General features: G+C 34.1%; 2 protein-coding genes and 1 long non-coding RNA gene across 3 annotated transcripts in view; all 3 read right to left on the bottom strand.

The window, feature by feature from the left end:
- Window positions 1-240: 240 nt before the first annotated feature.
- On the bottom strand, window positions 241-2,744 carry LOC117117521 (G protein-activated inward rectifier potassium channel 2-like). The gene has a single exon (XM_033261826.1). The coding sequence runs from the start codon at window positions 1,952-1,954 to the stop codon at window positions 836-838; it is 1,119 nt and encodes a 372-aa protein (XP_033117717.1). The 5' UTR covers window positions 1,955-2,744; the 3' UTR covers window positions 241-835.
- Window positions 2,745-14,195: 11,451 nt separating this feature from the next.
- The window catches only part of LOC117117523, a 19,193-nt gene continuing 8,535 nt past the window's right edge, over window positions 14,196-24,853 (bottom strand). The window contains exons 2-3 of the long non-coding RNA XR_004446915.1: window positions 22,906-23,122; window positions 14,196-14,849 (exon numbers count right to left, since the gene is read on the bottom strand). This is a non-coding gene — a long non-coding RNA (uncharacterized LOC117117523). The remainder of the gene's footprint in view (window positions 14,850-22,905; window positions 23,123-24,853) is intronic.
- LOC117117520 lies at window positions 14,906-22,292 on the bottom strand. The gene is made up of 2 exons (XM_033261824.1): window positions 21,107-22,292; window positions 14,906-18,222 (listed from the first exon to the last, which is right to left on the bottom strand). The coding sequence occupies exons 1-2, from the start codon at window positions 21,775-21,777 to the stop codon at window positions 16,818-16,820; spliced, it is 2,076 nt and encodes a 691-aa protein (XP_033117715.1). The 5' UTR covers window positions 21,778-22,292; the 3' UTR covers window positions 14,906-16,817.

The following is a 24,853-nucleotide window of genomic DNA, read 5'->3' as shown; positions in this document are numbered from 1 at the left end:
TTTCAAGTTAGTAAGGAATATGTGGATTGAATGAAATGATTTTAAAAGAAAAAAAAACAACAATAAATTGTCTCTTTGAAAAATTAATGTATTTTAAACATAATAATAATAATTGTCCCATTATTATAACCATTCACAACATTTTGACAAGTACTGAAGAGTACACACTTTCAATACCAACAATCCTTCCTTAATTAATGAAAGTGTACAAAAACTAATGTTGATTTTACAACAGGGGGGGGGGCCAGGGGCCGCCAAGAGCGCCTGGTCGGGCTCCTGGACTCTTTGGCTTAAATAGCACATCTAATCAATGTTAATGAATTTATAATGATCTCAGATACAGTAATTTTTGAAAGATAGTTTAAGATAACAAAAGGCTTCCCTTCTTATGAAAATTCATTACAAATTGAAAAAGAAACAAAATTTACTTAAATTTTAGGATAAGCGTAAGTTTTGCCGGTGTTTGTATAAGACCGTAAGATTTGATTGGAATGCGTAAGACTTACGGCGAATGCGTACGGGTTGACAGGTCTGTAGATACCTCTTTGAGAAGAGTGAACTATTAGTCTGTGAACCACAGTTATTGTTGTTTTGTAATCTTCACTGTTCAGTGTTTGTACTGTATCTGTCATTTCTTTTTAGTCAGTAGGTTTCTTACAAGAAATTTACAAATATGGAACTCTGTTTCCTTATTCAGTTGCATGAGATAAAACAAAATTTACTGATGAACTTGCTGGTAGATAGTACATGGTACAACTATCCACCTTGTATATTCTTCAGTGTGTGTCCTTTTTTCAGTCCTAGGTTAAAATTTAGGGTAGGCCTTTATTACTCTTTATCGTTGGTGTTCTTCATAAGCTGGATTTAATATAGATAGTCCATTACTTGAGTTCCTGTGATTATGTTCATGTGGTTTCAAAGCCTTTTGCATTGGCTTTCTATTATGCTCCATGTGATATTTCACACTCTCAGTTGGTGTAGATTGATCAGTTAATGTGTTAAACTCTGAAAAGTTTACAATACAATGATTTCTAGAGTCGTCGTTGCGAAGAGTCATTGAAGGTGAGAACCGCTTTCCCCATTTTATTTCGCACGGGAGGTACGATGTACGTGCCTGACATTGTAATCCTGTCTGTTCAACAAGACCCTCTAAGAGGACGATTATCTCAAATTTTGCTTTTGATAAATCACTCGAGGAGATATCATAGAAGGGACTCTCCGCATTAATGTAATGGCAGACTACTAACGGCCAAGCGAGGTACATATGTTTACCTAAAGCTTCTGTTTCTGAGCTCAGATTGAGGTCATATGAATAAAACGGAATGTACTCTCCTTCTAATGTTGTTCGGGGGCAGACAAATTTGGCTTGGATTGTTACGTTCGAAAGGTGCGTAGGCCTTGTATCAGCTATAAGAAACATGAAGCATAAGCGTTCATCCCTCCGTGCAATACATGCCGTTTTGCTGAATTTTAGCGTAATAGCTCGCTTCTTAGGACGTGCTACCTTGGTGAAAACTAGACCGAAAAGTATTGCATTGATAAAACAGCTGAAAACTGATTGGATCACAACGACAAAAGGAGCTAGGAAGCATTTGTCTGTGACTACTCGCTTGCCATATCCAATAGTTGTTTGCGTCTCCAATGAGAACAGAAATGCTGTCTTAAAGCTATACACATTATCTATGCAAGGTGTATGATAATTTTGTTCTGTAATGTTAGTGATGTCATCACGCATGTCACCATTGTAGTATGCCATGCTATACCATATTACTGTAAATATTATCCAACTTAACAAGTAACACACGGTAAAAAACAGTATTAACATACGCCATCTTATTTCGCATAATGTTGTGAAAATGTCCTTGACATAGCCTCTTTTGGTATTTAAGTTGTTGTAGACAACAGTGCAATGCCCATCTTTATCAACAAGGCGAGACAGTTTAGATTTTCCCATCTTATACAATCATAAATTTTACAAACCAATTAACAGCGATATGTGTATGAAGTTAAACAAAAAGTCCCATCTATTATAAGAATGACATTATACAACCAATAAGTGTAATTCTGGTAAAAAATGGTTGCTGTTAAAAACTCCCACTTCCTTATGAACTTAACCTGTTGTATTGATTCCAGTTCGTCTATAATTTGATCTATTGTCCAGAATTTGAAAACACCAGTTTGCACATTAAAATACAATGAAACAAATATATGATGGTTATATTCCAGTATATGATGGTTATATTCCAGTAAAAGTAAGTAAATATTGAGATGATTTTTGAAAAGGTGATCCAACTCAATTATTTTCAACGAAATGTTTCTTTTCCAAGCGGGATCAGGAAGTCAAAGCTTTTTAATCGATTAAGCTGCAACTAGTCATCAAACCCAAGCCATATGCTAAAACGATCCTCACTGTGAATATTCAGAGTTCATAATGGTGTCCAGAATTTAAAGATACATATTCCTATTGGTATCTCCAGGAAAGTAGTCCACACTAAAAGTTAATTCGTAAAGTCTGTTAAATAATAAGTATCTCTTTATTTCAGAAGTAGCCAAAATTAACACACTGGTAACTTAACACTGAACAAAAATGGAGCTGTTTGCCTCACTGGTTTAAACTCATACCCTCAGAATTGCATTGTCACTATAAATTTCATTTCAAGTCCCTTTTATCTTTTTCCAAGCTGTGGAAATCACTTCTACAATAGAAAAGTAAATGCTGTTTTGCATTTCATGGTTGACCAAATTTCTGCCCTCCTCCTTTGCTAGCATTGGCCTATATCCTTTTACTACCACCCTCTGTGGCCAGGTTTTGTAACTGTAAACTTCAGAGTGGGTGTGTTTAACATACAAACTAAATTAAGCTTCTAAAGATAAACAGATTGCAATTCATGTACTTGATTTGTACATATTTTCAGGAAGTGACATGATAGCTTATTCATATTTCCCACTTTATTGAAAACTACATTTGGATTGATACTTCCTAATTTTTAACTAGTAACTTCTTGTAAATCATGTGCATTTTCATTTATTTCTAACTTGCACTTGTTGAACTTGTGTATAGGCACTCAGAAATTGATACTGCCTCTACTGGGTATTGAAATTATTTAAGGTTGAGGTAATAGGTCACTGTATTTATCAAGAGAAAAATGTTTGTATCACAAACTATTGTTGCAGAATATGTTTTGCATTTCTGAAAACATAAACTTAAAATTCAATATTTGTAAGCAAGTTGTTAACTTAAGTATACAAAAATGACATACAAAATTTTAAAAAAAGGTAGGAATTAACTGAGTTATTAATTTTCAAATAAATTAGAACAATAAAATATATTCCTTAACAATTAACCAATGCATTATGATTGGTTGGTGGATTTTATTCAGTATCAAAATACATAAAACAAATACAAGATACTATGGAAAGATGACCCAAAAATTGTAAAAATGAAACCCATTTCCATTGGGTTTCTTAGATTAAAACAGAGAATACCTAACAACAAAGATAATCTGTATAATAACATTCTTATTTCATAATACATAAATTGGCAGGTACTGGTAATCAGTATAAGCATTTTCATAATGTCTGTCAATCATTGAAAAAACTTATTCTTCTTTGTCTCATTGAAAGCTATAACTTTGGCCAAATAAAATTAATTTCAAGTTTCAGGTTCCTGCCCTCATTAAATTTTTGAGCCTCATTAAAAAACTTACTATTTTTCAATTTTTCAAAAATATTAATCATTTTTCCATGAAAAAAAAAATTGAGGTGGAGACATAAATGGCAGAATACATTATTAATTTTCATTTCTTTTATTAAAAAATAAAGTTCTACCAGTGGCATAGGATAGTAAATAGAAGTACCCTCACCAAAAAAATAATTTCAAATCCTGGAGGAGGAAATCAATTTTATTTGACCTTATTTGATCCTGTTAAAATGAGCTCAATTTTTTTTTCTTTCAGATTTCATCCAGATGGTTAAGTCATTAATGGAGGTAGGAAGATTGAGAATAATTTATAGTCTGAAAGGCCTACATTTTCATTACATAAACAATTTTCTAACATGCACTTGTTGGAGTATGCTCTGGAATTTATGCCTCTATTGGGAGTTGAAATTATTTGGAGTCTGGGTAATAGGTCATTCAAATAGTAAATAGAGAGTGTTTGCTTTTGAAATACTAGTCTGTCAGGAAAAATTTGGTCTGAGGCCAAAATTGGACAGCAGACCGATTTTGGCTTTAAAATTACCTGCCAAATGTAGTTCACATAAGCCAAAATCAGTCCGGCATCTATTTAGTAGACAATAACTTGTATTTTTTTTTAGCGTTGTTCATATTTGTTTTTAATCAAATGATAAGTAAATATCTCATCTTTTATTATATAATATTTTTTCATTCGTTGTGTGTGCAATGGAGTATACTGTACAGCCACAAAATATTAGTATGTTATTTTCAATCTTCACGCCCAATAAACTCTTTGGTGTAAGTGTTAGAAAAGAAGTTACGATATGATCGTAAATCGTGTTGGTCCGCCTTTGTTTAATTTTTACCTTGGTTTTCTTTGGGTTGTGTGCTTGCTTAATGCCGTGACAAAATACATGAGCAATCATTTCAAAGAAATTATTGACTCCTTTATTTTCATGAAATAGAACAACTATTGTATGACCTAATATCCCACACAATAACATAGAATATTTAAAACTAATAAATCAGTCTTGCGTTTCATTTTAGACCCAAACCTAGGCAAAGCACGGCCGCCGAAAATGATGCATGCCGTGTGTCGCATAGGCCTAGGAAATGCATTATCGTGTGTGTTTGATAAAACAGTCTAAAAAAGCTTAATCGAATCATTTTTTGTCCGACTGCAAAAGATTTTTCAAGTGGGGGAGAAGCATACGGTAAATTACTTCCCTCCACTCCACTGGAGAAACAATCATACCCTACGGGCAGCAGTCGTGTTACAAGCGGCCAGGCCGACGGACCAATTTTATCCAAGAGGGACCAATTTTAGAGGCTAAAATTGACCCGGTAGACCAAATTTAGGGGCCAAAAGTAGTCCGGCGGACCAACTTTGGCAGATAAAATTTGTCAGCAGGACCTTTTTTGACCCGGACCAATTTTGGCGTGACAAGTCAATTGAAATTCTAGGCCTTATTTTCTTTGAATAGAACAAAAAAAAACTTGTTTTAAGTTGGGATGCAGCTGCTAGCCCTCAATATCAGAAATCTGAGGGCTACCAAGTTGCTCAGTGGGATAGATGGCGTATAATCGCTCTTCTAATTTTTTTAAAATAATTTGTTTTTTAGTTTTTAATTTCTTTATCTATTTTTAAAAAGTTGTTTTGTATTCAACTTTTTATTCACAGAGGCAAAGGATATGCCAGACTATAAACCAATGTAGGCTAATTACTTTTCTAATTGGTAGTCCCTTCACAACATACTGTACTGTATAGACCAAGGCATATAAATTATAGATGTCATACCAAAATGATATTTTCATGTTATGTGTTGAATACTTAGGCCTACTTTACTTGCCATAAGCTCAATAAAATCATAATGCTACTGTTTTCTGACATTATTGCTTGGGTTTTTAGAAATGTATACTAGTATACTATGATTCTATAGCATTGCCTCCTAATTTGACAAATATTAAGGTATGCAGTTGTATTCTAGTACAATCAAGCTTGGCTATAAGTCAAATAAAAAGTAGCTGTTATAATTCGTTTAGATTTCCTCTGATGAGGAGCTTTACAATACAGTAGGAATACCCTGCTGATTGATTAGTAATAGGTAATAGATCTTTTTCCTAATAGATTGTTCTTGTTTGGGTGACTGTTAGGGCCAATTATTTTTATTACTATTATTTGCTGCCAATTATTTGTATTATTATTATTACTGTAGCTCCGAAGAGAAGCTCTAAAAACAGTTGGCTGATTGATTCGGCGCCAGTTTTGAACGGCGGACGTGCGGGAAATTTTGTACACATAAACTAGAGGTGATTCCAACAAACGTTCATGGCCCTAATTTTTTAAGTTGCATCCCATAGTGTGCCCCATACATTATGAAAGAAAAACAGGAGTTCTAGGAAGGATTGTACATTACTGCCATTACCACTGTTATACACATCGGATGAATGGCGCGGTTGGTTAACCTTGTCATCCATGCAACAGTTCCATGTGATGGTTGTAAGGAACCAAAGCCCATTGGTTCGAATCGTGTCTTGTCTTCAATTGTTAATTTTTTTTTAAAGATACAGGTATTTATTTTTGTACAAATTATTTATTCTAATTATTTAAGAAATTCTCTATAGAATAGAAATACTTGGCTGAATAATTAGTTAATAGATCTTTTTTGTGAAGTGCACCACCAATACCAAGTCGGTTAACAATGTGTTCTATTAAACCAAAGGTCATGAGTTGGAATCACAATTTTCGCCTGTAAGTGGGAACGAAGAGTTCCTGTTGGACGATTGAAATAAAAAAAAAAAAAATAAATAAAAATAAAAAAAAAATAATTTATTTATTTATTTTTCAATTTAAAGATATTTTATTTTTTGTTCAATTTCAAGACATTTTAATTTTGTTCAAGTGAACATTCTAATTATTTAAAAATTTCTATCTTATTTTTCTATATTTTTTCTACTATTTTTTTCCCCTTGAATTTGCCACTGTGGAAAATACAGTATTTACTACACACATAATTTTGAAACAATGACAAATGTTTAAAACAATTACAAATTTTTGACTTGTGTTTACTCGACTTGGGCAAGGCTTACTGGGGAAATAATAATTGAAATTGAAACTTGTACGTCTCTACCCACTGGCAAAAAAGGCTCTGACAAACTCAAAAAGCAAGGAAGCAACTCATCATTTTTAACATTTTGTTTAGTAACATATACATTGTGTGAATGTGAGCTACTGTATTTTCCTGCCTAATTTTAATGATCTTATCAATCCTTGGAGAACAGATTGGCGACGGTACAACCATGCAGTGGCGTAACGTGGTGGTGACAGGCCCCGTGAAAGATAACTGCCGGACCCTATATAAAATTGGTAAGATCCACCTGATTCGACCCAGAGACAGAGCCTTAGTGGGGTCTAATTACGCAAAACTCTTATACCTGAGATTTATTGGAACGGATGGCATTAACAAGCAGAACTAACTAAAAAATATTCAAAAAAAAAAATTCAAGGATATTGGTGAAGTCATAGGCCCAGTTTGTTTAGGGCTTATTAGGCATTTCATGAGTCTCTGATTGACAACAATAGAACAATCATCGACCTACTTCAAGTGAAGTGAACCTAAAATGTATTCATGAATTTATGATGATCTGATATGATTAAAAAACGTACATAATATAGTTTAACCAACTTTAAAATACCAAACAAAAAAATGTGCATGCCAATATTTTATTGCTTTAGAAATATGATTTCAAAAAGTAATTTAGTGCATCGTACTATACAAAGCATTTTGTTTTTTGGGGGTGGGGGGAATAGATAATAGGTAAATTGTAATAATCAATAATTATAGCCTCTAAAACCTAATATTATTAAAGGGTTCTTTTAAAATTTAAATAGGATTTTATATTTTGTAAGTTTTTATAAGTAATTAAATTGATTGATTTATTTATATTAAAGTACTGTAATTACTTTTTTTTGGGGCACCACAATTGTAAAGCTTTGCATGCAAGTGTTGCCTTTGCCTTTTCCATTTCATTTTTCATGTGTATTTTTTACTTTATGCTATGAAATTATTTTGAATAAAGTTAATTGAATTGAAATGAATTGTCTTTTAACCTCTAAAACCTAATATTATTAAGTGTCCTTTTAAATATAGGATTTTATATTTTTAGATCTATAGACCTATTGAACTGGCCCCCAATACCCCTGGGCCCCAGTGCCCTGCATTGGCTACACTGCCCATACCTACGCCACTGCAACCAATGAGAGGGAATTCTAGGTTTGTTCTTTCGTCTTTGTAGTTGTGCCTGTGTGAGGGTATATTTAAGACAGCATTGCGCCCTCAGAGTGACCACATCAAATTACATTAAGATTAGGGACAAAGGCAGTGATAGTCCATCTGTAAACATCCATCCGTAAACATCGATGTGCTATAATCCTCCGATGTCACTCACCCACTGTTACATTTATATTCATAAAACTACCGTAACTATATGGGGTTTGAGCCGCTATTTTAATCTCACTATTGTAGAAAGACTGTGCTGTTAACTTAACATTCATCTTTTAATTTGAATCTTTCTAATTTTTATCGTAAACTGATTTTTACTTGATCGTAATAATTGCTTTAAACTATCGTGAATTAATTTAACATAGATTTGAGTTTCGTTTATATGCTTTCTGTAATTATTTAATTTGGTTTAAATAAGTTCTTTTAATCGGCATTGGCTTTTGAATCATAATTTATATAACGGGTACATTCATATTTATATAATTATTCTGATAAGCATAATACAGTTTGTGACCTTGAAACCTTTGGAAGAGATCATCTTAATTAAAGTCTAATAATTTGTTACATTTATCCAGTCTTCTTCTCAGTCTGTCCAGCGTTTGAATCAGTATTTAGTTTTAATTCAGTCTTAATCGCTCGTCTATTCAATTTCATTATATCCGTTGGACAAGTTCCGACGGTGACACCTGCATGTATCTCCTGAATTGAGTCCTTTGTAGGATAGCTGTGCAGTAGCAGTATTTAACTATGTTTTGAAATTTGCTTTACCAAAATCTTTTTTTTAAGTCAGAAGCAGTCTCGCAACCCTCAGAAATGTTTTGGCGACCCGTGGGTTACGACCCATAGTTCGAGAAGGAGTCTCATTAATACCGTTCTAGAAAGACGAGTCTCATTAATACCTTAATATTTAAAGGTAGGGCATGGAATTTTTTTTTAGTTATGAGAAAAGTCTCCAGTTACCCCACTCTGCTCACCTTAGTAGGCTATTCCATTGGACACTTACCCTGTCTGTTGCCCCACTTTTGGTGCTCAGTAGTTGTACCTAGTAAGCCCCAGAGCCCTATCCAGTCAGGTCAGTCTATTGAAAATGAATGTTGTTACACCTGGCGAACATATATATCTTTTATTTGTACAGATGCAATTACTACTGTGAATTTTTAAAATACAATATCACAAATCATTACAATTCCTGAAGCGATGCTATCTCTGCAATATGACAGTCACTGTCACTATTTTGGCAATAAATGCATACTGTGTTCATTATGGGTTCCAGATAAGTTGTGTTAAGGGATGCTGTGGTAATTATCATTTGTTGGATTTCGGTGGAAACACCAAGGATAGCCCACGAAAGTCTAGAAGAAGACTTATTTCCAGTGGGGTCCTTCTGGTGGTGATTGGGCAGTACACCGGGAGACAATCCCCTACACTTTTCCGAAGAGTGTACTGCGTTCTTTAACTTGCACGTGGGCCATAAAGCACACGGGACCAACGACTTAAACGTCTCATCCGAAAGACGGTGCGCTAATTGCAACTTGTATTTCAGCCATCTAGCTGAAACACAAGGAGAGGCAGCGATGGGAATCGAACCGGGGACCTAGAGATCTCCACGGTTCAGCACACACAGTGGCTACCACCAGATTAGCCGACTGAGCTAAGCTGCTCTCAAATTGTTGGGTAAATTGTCTTTCAGGGGCAGAATCAGCATGGGGCCATGAGGGGGTGGGGGGACAAAAAGTAGTGATAAAAGTAGAAAAGGGAGGAAAGAGGAAAGAAATGGATGTGTACCCATGAGTTCAGTAGCGGATCTAGCAGTGAGTGAGTTGGGGCACTTGATTATTGAACCACTAATTTTTATTTTTCTATTGATTGATGACCACCACAATGCCATATCCTTGATGCTGATTTTGTCCAATGATTTCACACTAGACGGAATGTCAAAAGAAGGCCAAAAGACAGAGACCTAAGACAGTTTTTCAGCCATTAGTTTACTACAGTATAGTTGTAGGCCCAGCCGGAAAACTGGTGCTTTTCCCTATTATATGTTTTCTTATTAAACATTTAATAATACATGTGGTTGATCCAGGCCAGTAGATTAACAAATCCTCTCCTTTGCGCCTCGCAGCATAGAAAATTGCTGGATCCGCCCCTGTTCTTTGTAGGAAAGTAGTCAACACTTGATAATTACCCCAGCAATTACCCATGACAATTTCTTTTAGACCCAGGAAAGTTTTCCAGAGGAATATTTAATGAATGCTATTATTGAGGAAAAGTAACAAATGCCCATGAAAACAATTTCTTTTAGACCCAGGAAAGCTGTCCATAGAAATGTTTTAATTAATAGTATGATTGAGGATAATTGTCCATTTCTGGATTACAAATTAAAAACTCATGTGACATATCCAGCAATTAGTAAGAAGGTAAGTGTTTTATAAATTAGATTTTTAAATCAAATTTGTGACTGGACTCAAACAATAAATAATATTCAAAGAACATTGCAAAGCTAATCTGTCTTTTAGGCTCCGTATATGAACTAGATTTGAGTAGGCCTAAGTATGTGTGTGATTGATGTGAACAACTATCTGCAGCAGGTAAACAGCTTATGTTACAGGTGAAAAGCAATGAGCTGGTGAAATGCTACAGTTACACATTGCATGCAAAGTAAACAGTCAGTCATCTGTAGTAAATCATAATTATCTCTACTGTATTTAAGGCCAAATAAAAAAAAAACCAGTTTCTCGTCCTCTCGCACATCCATTTTCTCTGCCTCACCAATTTTTATATTTTAAAAAATTTTTTAATTTCTTTTATTTTATGAAATGTACAAAAATCTGGCTAAAACTTAAATCAGTAAAATTCCTTTCTCGATCAATCGTTCGTGGTGGGGATACATATGATATAAATCTTCTAGTGTTTCCTTTATGTGCTTTCAATATGTCTGCTTGGTAAAAGTGAGAAAGTAGTAGCTCTTTCCCATTGACCTTCGTGGATTTGCCATCTCAGAGTAAAAAAAAAAGTGCCTTCATTCTCCTTTTTTCAAAATATTAGGACGAGAAACTACTGTACTTTTTTTTTACTTTGCCGTTGTTGGTGGTTAATAGCCTCATTTGCAGGTAAAAGTCACCCCTCTATTTAAAGTGAAGATCCCGGAATGTCTCAATTCAACTTATAGTCAAGAATGTTTAGTTAAAGAATGTACTGTGCTAATAGACATCGTTCTAACCTGATGGTAGATTTGCTTCTGTGAAAACCACTGAAGTTTGTACAAGGTTAAAAAATTCAACTTAAATTTGTCTCCTTTAAAGACTCACAGCAACACCAAAGTAAATTTGAACAGAATATAGTTCATTGTATAATTGTTATGAAATCTGACCTCTCTGCTCCATAAAGAACAGGTATGACCAGTGGTCTCTGTCAAAGTTTGAACAAAAATTTCTGGTACAGTATAAACATGGAGGTATTATTGAGAAGGAGATCACTCGGCAACAGATCCCTTTGACGCGACAAACTTTTTTTTGTTCCCCGCTTTTGGATCACGCGCGGGCGTATTACCCTATAATTCACATTTTTTCGTTAGCAACAACTTGGCAACGACATGCATTTATATGCTTCCAGCAGAGCAGTTGTGCAATAAAACGTTTGATTTTAACCCAATAAATATCTTTATAATGAACAATGTTCCCATGATTAGATTTTTTCGGGCTTTTGGTATGTTATTATTTGTATATTTCAGGAACGGATTCCGTAAAATATTTATGTAAAAATTTTGTCTAAAGATTGACTGGTTCGACTATAAAGCTAAGTCAGCGTAAAACTGAAAAATACTCAGATTTTGGATTCATTTTTCGAATAGTTAACCCTCGCCCTGTGCGACAAATTAACCATTTCGCCATGACATGCCTCAAATGTGTTAAATGTGTGCCATGATTTGATCTGTTTCTATGCCAAAAAAATGTTTGGATCATGTGTACCACTCATACTACTGTAACTCAACAAGGTACATTACTGTAGATCATTGGGTAATAAGTCCACGTCCTTAGCATCCAGTTTCACAATCTAGCAATTTCCTAGCATGTGAATAGCCCAGGGTATAAATTGAATAAGTAGCTGAGAGTCAAAAAAAAAAAAAAAAAATTAACACATTGAATTTGGCATGCATGCAGTTTAAAACAATTGCCTTTTTGATTAGCCAGTATAGTTTTTAATGAACAGAGTACTTTTTGGGTGTAAGTCTACCCCACAAAACTGGCCCAATTTCATTTTACTTTCAGTAGTGCTGTTTATTCCTTTAGCCTACTATATATTTTTGATTCAGTTTTGCAATGCAAATTTATTATTATTGTCTTTAAGCATTATAATTTATCTTATAATTTACAGGTAATTCCTTGTATAATATCTGGATTTATTACTCCGAAAAAACGGATACCTGCATCACATCAGAGTTTATCTTCTTTTTCATAGTGCTAATTTTTGCTTTAGCCTGCTCAGTTCTTGTATAATAATCCTAAAAATATAATAATGATGTCAGTGGTACAATAAGTTTTATATACTGTGCCTATGTATATTATATTTCCCATAACACATGTGCATGATGGGTTACGTGTTACGAATTACTGTAGTTGCATAACTGGAGGCATTAATTTTGTGTTAGACATCTTGAAAAATAAATATATGAATTATGGGACCTGTTATACAGATTGTACAATACTTCTTGCATGATTAGAAAAAAAAATCACTGGACCAAGTGGGATTATTGTGTATGAAAGGAATTTTCAGTAAGTTGATTTTTGGAAATGTGGGTTAATTTTAGTATCCATTGTTGTTTAGTGAGCATTAAATTGCAAATTAGAAGATTTTTATGCCACTTATTTTTCACACATGAACAAGTTTTTCACACATTGTGCCAGACAACCTTTTATAAGTCAATTCATGTTCTGAAATTTCAAAAGATAAAATGTGCCACACTGAGCATATGCAATCATAAGATATCATAGGCAACTTAAAACTGAATGATCAAATGTTTTTCAGTTTAAATCTTGATTTTTATTTATATCCTTGTATTTTGTGTTTCTTGTGTATATTTCACTGAGGAATTAATTGTGTATTTTAAAAACATAAATTTTGAAAACTTTCCTCTTTGTAAGCCGATTTTAAACTCATCTTATCTTTTAATATTGTATTGCCGTTTTCGTGTATTGTAAACTTGTGAATGTTGTTATTTTTCCTGCAATGTTTTGCTTGCGCAGAATGTGACGTGGAATGTTTGTACATTTTTTTATATGCTGAATAAAGAATGATTTAATAAATAATGATATGGATTATAGAGAAATTATGAATCTTTACTACCAGTTTTTAAAGTTCAATATTTCGACATACTAACTCAAATTTAATATCAAGGCCACACTATCAAAATACAGTCATTATTGGTGATTGTTATGATGATATGGAAGAATGTCTTAGAGAAAACTTAGGGAATCAATGCAAGAAGGCAGAAAAAAAATTATTATAAAAACATAGAATTTCAATAAAAAAAACATAAATCATGGATCTATAGACCGAAATAGTCACCAAATCATGATTTCTTATAGTGGGTGTAAAAACATACACATTTGCCAGAGTTATATGCTTATGCATTGAGTGGAGTCAAAAGTTGTGGTATATCATCTAAAATGTAATGAAGTTTGCCTAATAACTCTCATGAATTTTGAGATTACCAAAGGAGATAATCCTCATGAAACATTACATGAGATTACCAGTATGAGACAAATCTTCATGAAGTTGAAATTTATGTGTATAATTGTACCAAAAAGTAAGAGATCGGCATGCGAGTTACTGTATACAGTAGCAGTCCATTTGATTAGTGAGATTAGTAACCAATCCTGAAAGATGTACGATATTCTTTATCACATAATAATAAAAATATAATATTTTAATTTCCTTAACAACAAATAACAGGAGGAGGGAGAAGCCAGGAGGAACAAGGTTCCTATACAGGCTGTGTTCTCACACGGCTGCTAACGGTTAGCAGGATCTGGATCCTACTAACCGTTAGCTGCCGTGCGTCCATACGAGAAAATCTTGATCCGGATACCAAAAACATGATCGAATCACTGGCCAATAAGAAACTGCAAATTGTAAATGTGTATGTGTGATTGGTTGATGATAGAAACGCACTCAACTTGCTAACCGGTAGCGCATGCTAACCGTTAGCGGTATCCGATCGGACGTTCTCACGCAGGTGCTAACGGTTAGCGCTAACGATTAGCTCCTGATCCGGATACTAGGGCTCTCGTGAGAACCAGGCTATAATGTTTGGCAACCCCAGCATTACTGTACATGAGCCAATTGTGTACATTGGGCTCATTTATAGTCTTTAGGCGAAACTTTTTATACCTTGTTTAGCGAACCCGCCGCCCCCGCCGCCCGCCAAAAAATTATGATTTCAAATAAAAATTTAATTAAATTTTTAGATAATTAGCCCATGCCAACAATAAAAATTGGAAATTTCAGAAAATTTAAATAAAACTTTTTAATTTATTTTTATTATGCTTGCCTCTGCCTTGAAATCTCCAAAATAAGAATTGCCTATTTATATTCCTAATTATATATATTAAGCATTAACCCTCCCATTACTACATACATTCACCAATAAAATTTAAATGTTATTTTCTTCCCCATCTGGATGTTTTTGGCAAAACTATTTTCTAAATAAAACAAAATTTAATTTTTTTTTTCTTTAAAGGTATATAAAAAAGTCTCGTCTTATCCAAGTTATCCAAGAGGACTTGTTCCACCACCGGAAAAATCCGGAAAAACGAACCAGTGCTAATACTATTGGCTGTAGGTTGCGGTTGCCCTGCCTTAACCACTCTGCCAATCGACCATCTGACATTCTAAAAAAGTAATATTTATGCAAAATAATTAAAATAAAAGATAGTACAAAATAAAATTGTTGGCAGGTCATCACAAAATATTTTTATTGTACAGCACTAGCAAGGGCTATCATAAATAATGACCTCATACATGATATCTGATAACAAAAGCCATTACAGATAGGTTTGCAGCAGTATTTTTATAAAATTTAACAAGGAAAGCACAAAACAAATTAATTCTTCACATTAATACAATTTCTTTCAATTACTACACATTTTTCATTTAAAGTATGTTCCATTGTTAACTGTTAATGCATTAGCCTATCAGAGGCTAGTTAATGTAATGTAAAATAAGATATCAAGGTATGTGGGCCTCAATAATATTCATGAGGTAAAATAGACAATCAAGGTAAGAATTAATATAAATGAGGGGCAAACAGTAAGAAAATGACATCCACATAACTAGTATACTGAAACACGGTTTTTATAGTTCAGAAAGTTAAAAGGACCATTTTTCATGCTGAATACAGTACCAACTTCAATTTGTGCATTAAATTCTAGTTTAAAAGTTCTAGGGTACCAGCAGTTTTACCAGTTTGTTTTAACTGAGACAGCACACTTGCTAATAAAAGCTGTGATCTTTATGTAAGTTGCCTTTGATTAGTACTTAAGATGCTTGCTTTCAACTTCTAGGTTTAAATCCATGGATTGTTTCATCTAATAATTAGACACACTTGCTACTTAATTTATAGGATGGTACAATCAATGGATTTGAACCCAGGATCCTGGGAATGGAATGTAAACATCTTACAGTAACTACCAAACCACAACATTAAGAACACGGCTTACATTATCCCTGATCATTAATTGATACATAGCCATGCACATGCACCGTAGTAGTTTTTTTGTGTAATAAAAGTGATCATAAATATCAATTTTTTTTCTATTAAAATCACTATTGTTATATTCTCAATCTGTAATAATACACATGTCGACTGGCAGAACAAAAATTAAAATACTGTATTGTATAGTCATACTGGTAACAATTTAAATTACAAAGAAAAAATTGTGAATTTATTGATATTAGAATGCACTAGTACCATTCATAATAATAATAAATAACCCCCGCGTTGAATAAACTCCCCCCTCAAATAAATGCCCCTCCAGAGCCTTATTTGAAATAGATGCTTCCCTTGAATACCTCCCCCACCCCATATACAAACAAATTTTAATGGAAGCAACATCATTCTCAATTCTAATAATGTCCTACTCCAGTAGCAATTACATTTATTCTAACATGAGGATCAGTACGTCTTTATCAGACGATAACATATTTTGGCGTTAATTACATGTGTTGTAATTTTACATTAACAGTCAAATTAAGGGCCATATTTGAGTATATACATATCCAGTTTACACCAACAAAAATAAATGCCTCCCTGGAATAAACGATTCCCTCGAAAACCCAACAATAAGTGCCCCATGGCATTTGGATAAATACGGTAATTAAATTTCAATGTAGTAGTTGTTTCTTTATTACAGTCAGCATGTTTGCTGGCATGGAAAACAATACTTTAATGTGTTGAAGATACAGATATACTTTTCTTTTATTTCTGTATATATTATGACACTGGTGGTGGAGCACAAACAAGGTAAGCTCAGAAACCTATGTAGTAATCCAAAAATAAATAAAAAATTTGGGTGGTTGAACACTACACCATATAAATAGTTCTGGCCATAGCATATATTGCCAGGACCTAGATGCTCCCCTGGTCATTGGAAGAAATTCTGCTTAGCTCCCTGTGGCTTAGAACCTTCAGAACCTATCAGTTAATCACTCTGTTGGTTATTGCTTTAAGGACACAAGCAACTGACCAGAGAGGAAATCATACATTATGGCCTTATGATGAAAGACTGAATTACAACAGCTATGCCAACCTTTCCAACTCTTCAGCCTTATAAATCTTGACAATAATTCACATAGTAATGTTAATAGTAGTCTGGTGGTAGATCATATCCAGCTTGAAGACACTCTTGCTCCAATGCCCACTGTTCCAGAATAAGTATTCTTAGTTTGCGTTTGTGGATTTGCATCTTGATGTTGTGCTCCTCTTGCGCCATCTTAAGTGTACTAGATCCAGTATCTTCGCCAAAACTGCTGCTGGATCTTCGTCTTTTTTCAAGCGGCTCCATGACTGGTGATGTTGATGCTGTATGGCTGGGGTATCGATATAAACCTGTGCTCGATGTTGTTTGTTCAAAGTCTTCTAGTACAGCGTTTGCTTCATTAATAGAAGATCTTGATCTCCAGGAAGTATTTTGTACTTGATTGAACCTCTGACCTCTTGTGTGTCGGTTACTACTAGAATCATATTCATTCATAGCCATAGGAACTTCTTGATGAGGTAACATATCCTTATTTGGAAGGACTGTCCGATTGATTTCATTTCTGGAATCATCTGAAACTCGTTCTCGCCGATTAAATAAATTTCTTGTGCGTCTATATCTCAAACCTTGATAATACTTTGATTGTCGTCTGTCAAATGCATTTATTGCCACTTTCATTCTGCCTGTTTTTTTAACAGACGCATTCCTTGGATCTGTGGCATGTGGTCTTTCAGGTTCTACAGCATTTCTTGAAGTTTTTGCACTTGTGTTCCTAGCCGGCACTTGCGCCTCTCCAGATCTCAATCCAGGTGGTCGACCCTGTCCAGGTCTAAATCCAGTAGGATTATCCTGGTCGGGCCTAAACCCAGGTGGGTGAGTTTGGCTAAAACCTGGTGAATTGTCTCGGTTAGGTCTGAAACCAGGTTGACTTCCAATGGAGTGTGACATCATCATACTGTCTTCTTTCTGTGAAGTTGATGCTCCTTCTTGGTAAGGGAGTTGTCCAGGAAAATATCTATTGCCTTCCATACTTTCTTGTCCAGAAGATCCACGTCTTGAATCTTGCTTATCTTCTGGGAATTGTCTACCTTGTGACCTTGGACTTTTCTCTCGATATGGCCTTTGACCTACATATGAACCGCTCTCAGAAAATGACTTTTGACCTTCATGCTGTCCTTTGATCTCTTGAGATGAAAACTGGGTATGTATTTTATCTGCACGAGTGGTTTCAACATGATTTCTGAGGATATTTTCATTTAAGCGGCCTGGAATGTGTTCCAAATTATTTTGATTTGACATTTGCCTGGTAACTTCATTTGTATGTGTTGTAAGATGATGACCGGTATCACTACTCATAATTCCTGGTATATCTAGCTTCCTGCGTGTTTCAGATTGCAATGATTCTACCATCATTATCTTAGGTATTGTATCCTTTCTGCTCGGGGATGTAAGAGAATGATGTTCCTGTATTGATGGTTTAGGTGAAGTTGGCAAACCTTCTGCATTCCTATGAGATAAAATATGTTCACAATTATTTGCGGTATATCATATCAACATATTTTTGTTTGAACTTTATAAAAGATTTGAACGTTTCTACTGGAGAAGATAATTATAGTATTTACTGTAATGCCCATTCACATGTTCAACAAATTGTAACAATTAAAACCTCGCAAATTATTTATACCGAGATTCAATATATTCACATGCATAAATTGGAAGACTGTAATAAAATTAATTAACATTTTAACGTGTGTACTTTTTTTCAGCCAAGATTCAGCTTCACACTTCATGAGGTCTGTAAAGTTTACCAAGATATACGGATGTTAACCTCTGTCTAGATTATGAAATTTTCATTGACAAGAAACTGTTATTATGCCCATATTTAGTCATGATGTCATCATGACCAATAGGTACTGTATGTCGCATAATTTTATCAAATAAAATTTGATAAGTCTGAACCGGGTTTTATGTGAGTTTTATACAGATGCATTCACAGGATTTCACTAAACAATTTGTTACATTATTTTGCTGGCTTTTTGTATGTGTGAATTGGGTTTAAGATGTGACATAAAGTTCATATCGCATAATTGTTTTTCTCACAGTAAATCCAAGCACATACTGCCTCAGATGACGGACATACTGTACGACCATCAGCTGACAAATCCATCTCTACTCTCAAAGTGCTTGAAGATGCAACACTGTCTGCTGATTGTTGACGGCAGTCTGAGCGGATTGTCATTAAAAGCAATCTGTAGTGCATACAGTACGTCAATACATTGGCCGTATTTGCCTGGTTCTTTGTTAACCCATGCCTGCCTGCGCAGTGGTTAAATTCTACAGTACTTTACAAAAGACCAGACAAATAGAAAATTGGTGAGGTTACTTGAAAAAACAAAATGGCTCCGTAGTTACTGCTATACACACTAGCGTAATCAAAGTTGCCTCGGCTTGTGGCAGTATGGGTTTTTCGTAAAAAGTATGTTTTCTTGCAGTTTTTTGAATTCTTTTTATGTGGGTAAATATTATAATTATTATTTTCCAAAATTTAATTTAAATTATATTAATGCAAATGTTGCTAAACTGACTAATTGGCAAAGTTTGTTTTGGTCATGTGGAGCTTATTGCAAATTAACACACTCTGGTTTACGTTAATTTCCATAGTCAACAAAGTCCGTTTTACGAACCAGTAGAATGAAAGTAATACTCAACGAAAAATTGTCATAAAACGAACCAGTCGAATACGGCCTTTGCATTCTCTACAGATAAGCAATCACATCGGCCAATGACATTGAGTGCAGAGTGTGCCCAGCTTCTATGTAGCAGGGCCAATGTACAGTACAGTGTCTTGTAAAAAAAAAACTGAGTGGGCTGTGTCCAGAAAATGGCCTGTCTATAATTCCCGGGCTATCAACACAGGACAGTAGTATACACAAACATTTTTTAATTGTTTATTAAAAAAATTTTGCCGTGTGAGTATTAAATAAAAGTATAGAAAGGATCATGGTTAAAAAAAATAAGACTTAACAGAAGGCACCTGGTGCTTTCAAAATGTGATCGTTCAAAACAATTGTGGCTGCCTTATCGCATGAACTCACAATATGCTCTATAAGATATAATAGGTCAAGAAACAACTATAACCCCCTGTATTATTATTTATATGCATAAGCTTGAAAACATGCTTGCAAAATACTGTACATCTGAACAGATCAGTATTTCACTGACAAAGTGCTAGGTGTATGAAAATCACAAACACAATCAGATTTTGAACATTGCAAAATCTAGAAAGCAAATTAATTTCTATGCCACTGTACAGTAGGCCTAGCCATGTTATGGTTATGGCATAATTTAGTACTTAGTAATTTCCATCTTACAGTTCAGTATTGCATTTGTAGTTAAAATTTACTTATTTTGTCATTTCATTATTTATATGAAATTTTAATTCTATAGTAAAATATTATTGATTGATGCACGGAGGATCCAGGGAATGGAAATGGGGGCTAGGGCCCCCAAAAAAAGAGAGATAAAAAAATAAGATAAGAAGAGAACATTTTAAATAGCTGTTATTTAGCTGCTGGAACGCCTATTCAAGTGATATTGGGTAGAAAGCAAGACTTTTTTGACTTTAATTAGCACTTTTTGTTAGTTCAGGTCATCAGTACTGTTTATCATCAGTATGGGTTTTGATTTGTAATACAAGCGAAATTGTTCAGCCAAATGAGAAAATAAAAATTAATTTTTATTGAAGAATTAAAAGAAAGATAGCATGTGAGGTTTAAACAGAGTAGGCCTAGAGGGCATGTGCACTCGAGATGTTAACAGTTTATTGTTGTCAGTCATAATGATACATGTTGTAATTTTGTGATGTAAATTGTTAACAAAAAAATTCCATTTTTACAATTTAATGTTTTTATGGACAAGTCAATAAACTATTTTGAATCTTGAATTGAAAAAAAAAATATTTCTTTAATTATGTGGAGGAAATTCCATACTTGGTGATTACACTGTGGCAGAGCATTTAATTAAATGTTCTAGAATCATGATTTTTCAACTACTGCCTACATAAAGCAAATGTGAAAAACAATCTAAACATAGTAGGCCTATTATACACAGGAAGTAGACTGTTCTATTTATTTCCAAGGGGTATTTTGACAAAGCCACATGGGTTTAATCATTGATGTATAAAAATATTAATCATGGGGGTATAGTTTATGTACAAGCACATTTTCTTAAAGCACATGCCACATCACACTAAAAAACCAAATTACATTTACTGTAGGGCCACAGACACAATGTAGTCTGCACCCTACAATGCACATGTGAATGTTACTTATTTTCATTTTCATTTAGTACACGTCCGGTATGCATACAAGAATTAATTTTACAGTACTTACTCAGAAAAATCTTGCAGTTTTTCAGTATCTGATAAAACTTCAACAGTTTCTGCATCATCTTCATTTATCCATTCCTTCTTTATCCTAATAACATCATTATCGGTTTCTCCTATGTCCGAATCATCTTGCTCCATCACCAAAAGCTCAGGTGATTCCGCAGAGTGCAACTGTTGATCGTAAGAGGACTTCGGGTCAGGGTGTTGGGGCCAATCGTTTTCATTTCGTACGTCTATGTAACACTGCTGACCCAACTGCGTACCCTGTGCACATTCTTGCTGGACCATAAATTCCCATGCAAGTTGACTGACTATATTTGGAACCGGTTTCTTCTTCTCTAACCATTTCGGCTTTGTGAGTTGCTTATTTGGCGCCAGAGGTGTAGAATTTGGAGCATATATACAGCGTGCCTTGTCGCGTATGCGTTTCCAGCACGATCTTAAATCATTCGGATCACGGCTTGTTTTACCGGGAAAATGCTTCTCGAAAGCAGCAGCAATTTCAGTCCATCCGTTCAACGATTTTGTGAGATCGCCTACATATGGGTCAATCTGTTCATGAATTGATTTATGCTCCTTAATGTAGTTGATCAAAAATAATTTTTCGTCCAATGAAAAATTTGGCTTTCTCCGCATACCTTCCATGTTATTAGCCATTGCCATTGCCATTGTCATTGTAGAGAATAGGCTGGAGGCCTATTCTTTAGGCTTTTTAGAAAAGCAGACTAAATTCCACCACACACTATTGGTTGCTATTCAGGTTTATTCTCTGCTACCTTTCGGTTACCCTCAGCCGTTGATTTCACCACTTCTATAGCTAAATTCTGGCTCTACGCATACTATTCTTCTGCTTTGTAGATCTTAGGCCATTGCTTTCCACCAATTTCACAGCTAACAGTTGACTAACTCCTCACTTGCAAATTGCATTTCCTCTGCTGAGTGGAGACAAAGGTAGCCTACTACTAATAATAGGCATTTAGATAAGCCTAGGTCTACGTCCACATCAGAGCAGCTCACAAGAATGAAAACAAAGCATTTTGTATCCTTAAATCTTGCAGTCTATTCAACTGTTAAAAATGAATTTAAGTAGATAAATCACATCAAAATATGAGAATTTTGAACATTTCTTGTCTAGTATTATTAGATATCTTCAGACTAGACAGGCTTTGTGACTAGCTTTTAGTCATGCATGAGTGCACTGCCTATTAGTGCCTCTCTGACCTTGCTTAGGCATGGCTATTAATATTATTCAGTCTAGCTTGTTGTTGTGTCATGGAGGCACAGTGTAGTATACCTACATGGTTGTGTATACAATAACCATGTAAGCCTTTGAGTTGAAATTTTATGTGGTGCTTATTTTTTGCACCAGCAACATTGTTCAGAGGAATGCTTTTGGGTAGCATGTGTGTATAAGCCTACTATAATATAATGTAATGTAAAGAGTAGGCAATTGTACATTTCATGCTAAAAACTAATAAAATTGCTGTGAAACTCGTTTGATAATAATAGTTTTTTTTTTATGCTCCGAACACCCACATACCCACACCAGTTTCAGTCTTTAATCTCCCTGATTTTGGTGAAGTATTATATATGTGTTCGTATAGGCCTTTTTTATAATAATTTTCACTGTATATTTATTTTTTACATACTGTATTAAATTTGTAATTGTAAGAGAGCTGTAATTAAATTAATAATTAAACTAATTTTTGCTTTTGTAGCAATAAAATTATGTGAATTAGTCAGTTAGGATTTTTGTTTTAACTGTAGGTTTATTTCTATGGTTCATTATCAGCAACCACTCACCGTATGCATGTTAAAAATAACTGATGAAAAAGCACTAAAAAGGTTTTTAGACTCGAAAACCATGTAGCGTTATTCCAAAGACTAGATGTGTTTTCGTAGTACAGTATGGTATATATAGATAGTATGGTGTTGGTATATGCATAGAGCAAATGGTATGCAATGCTTTTGAAGTCCTCATGTATTCCTTATCACCTCTGAAGGTTCATCAGATAGTAATCTAATATAAATGAAAAGTAAATTTAATTAGGGATAAAACTTAAATGTTGTGAAATAGTGTTTCACATAGATGACAGGCAGGGCAGATATTTAGGGGACCGAGCCAGCCCCACCCCTCGCCCTCCTTTTTGGAAAGTAAAAAAGAAAAAAAGAAAAATAAAAAAAAAATAGAAGAAAATTGATCATTCAAATGGCAAAGAGTACTAAAGGATTTTCATAGTAAAGCTGCAATCGAACTGGACAAACGAAAGATTTTACCAAGACCCTGAGTATAATTCCAATGGTAAATCTTACCGCTGTCTGCACTTAGATTAGTTTCCGAGGCTGTCTGACACTAATCAGAGAATATATAATCATTCACCATGAGCTAGCATTGTGGGAAGTGGATTAATTGTGGTATAACCATAACCAACCAGCGTCTCCGGTTTTACGCCCAGTGAGATTGTGGCTTTTCTTTTTTAATTTGTGACTTATTGGAAGTTGATAAATTTAGTTCTTATAAATATGAAATTCAAATTTTTCTTTGATATTTAATGTTTTTTTTTTTTTTTTTTTAAATTGGTGGCAATATATTTTGCAAGCTAACTTGCAAACATAAGAGTTGGCTATACACTCTAAACTTTATCGGTTTTGTTGGTATTGAATATAAGTGACTATGTTTGATTTATTGGATGTTAAATTTAGTGTTAATAAAACTGAGGAAGGCAGTATAACTTGTCAGACTAAAGCAAACATTATTCAAACCACCAGTTTTAGATCACACCTTCAGCATCTTAAAGGTGGCTGATGCAATGAGGGAATGAAATGAAGTATGACTTATCTGACCTCTTTATCACATTAGTTTAAAGGCTATCCCTCACTTAATTCCTGGGACCCCCACTAACATTCTTCAAACATTTGCACACCTATCTTCTTCCTTCTGTATTTCAATAATGTAATGTAGGCCTACAGGTTTACAAGTTTAGTTTAGTTAAATAGAAAAGTTAAAAAAAATATTAATACAGTCCTAATATTAATATTATTAAAAGTCATAACATAATTATTTTTAATATAGAATTAATATTAAAACTTGTAAGTTGATTTATTAGTTTTAATATAGAGTTAAAGAACATTTATTTAATACAAACACAAGGTAAAAGAACATTTTATAATTAAATAGCATAAAAATAAATGTTTAGTAGGCTGATGGTCAAATATCTTGGAGGTCAGATTTAATAAGATTAGGTATGAAAATTCTACAATTTAAATGTACTCTTTACCTAAATTTTGAAAAATCCTGAATTACACCTCATTTTATTATTTGGCTATACTCATGCTATAATGAGGCAATTCATTTTAATGTTAGATATCATTATTATTATGAGATGTCTTTTCATCTTCAAGTAGTGGACCCCATTGACCTCAACATCTTATGACTCATTACAAATCATGAATTAATGTTTATGACTGATATCACGCATTTCCTTTGGACTTCATACTTAGTTTCTACAAGATTAGACTAAATACATTCAACATTTTTTATTGTTTATGCATCGCTGAATTGCCGTAATTTATTGCATGAGGGTAGCCCTTAACAGTGGTAACATTAAAATCTTCATCTGCATTATATATGCATCTTATTGAACTAATGTATAGTTGGGTTTTTAAGTTTTTATTCAATTGAATATTTGTATGTACTCATACACCAATTAAAAAAGCTGTGGAAAATGCTTAGCTGTAGAGGCCCTCAGCT

Source organism: Anneissia japonica, unplaced genomic scaffold (genome assembly GCF_011630105.1).
Source record: "Anneissia japonica isolate Jap-2015-1 unplaced genomic scaffold, ASM1163010v1 scaffold288275_len480233_cov166, whole genome shotgun sequence".
Lineage (NCBI taxonomy): Eukaryota > Metazoa > Echinodermata > Crinoidea > Comatulida > Comatulidae > Anneissia > Anneissia japonica.
This window is presented reverse-complemented; position numbering and strand designations above follow the sequence as displayed.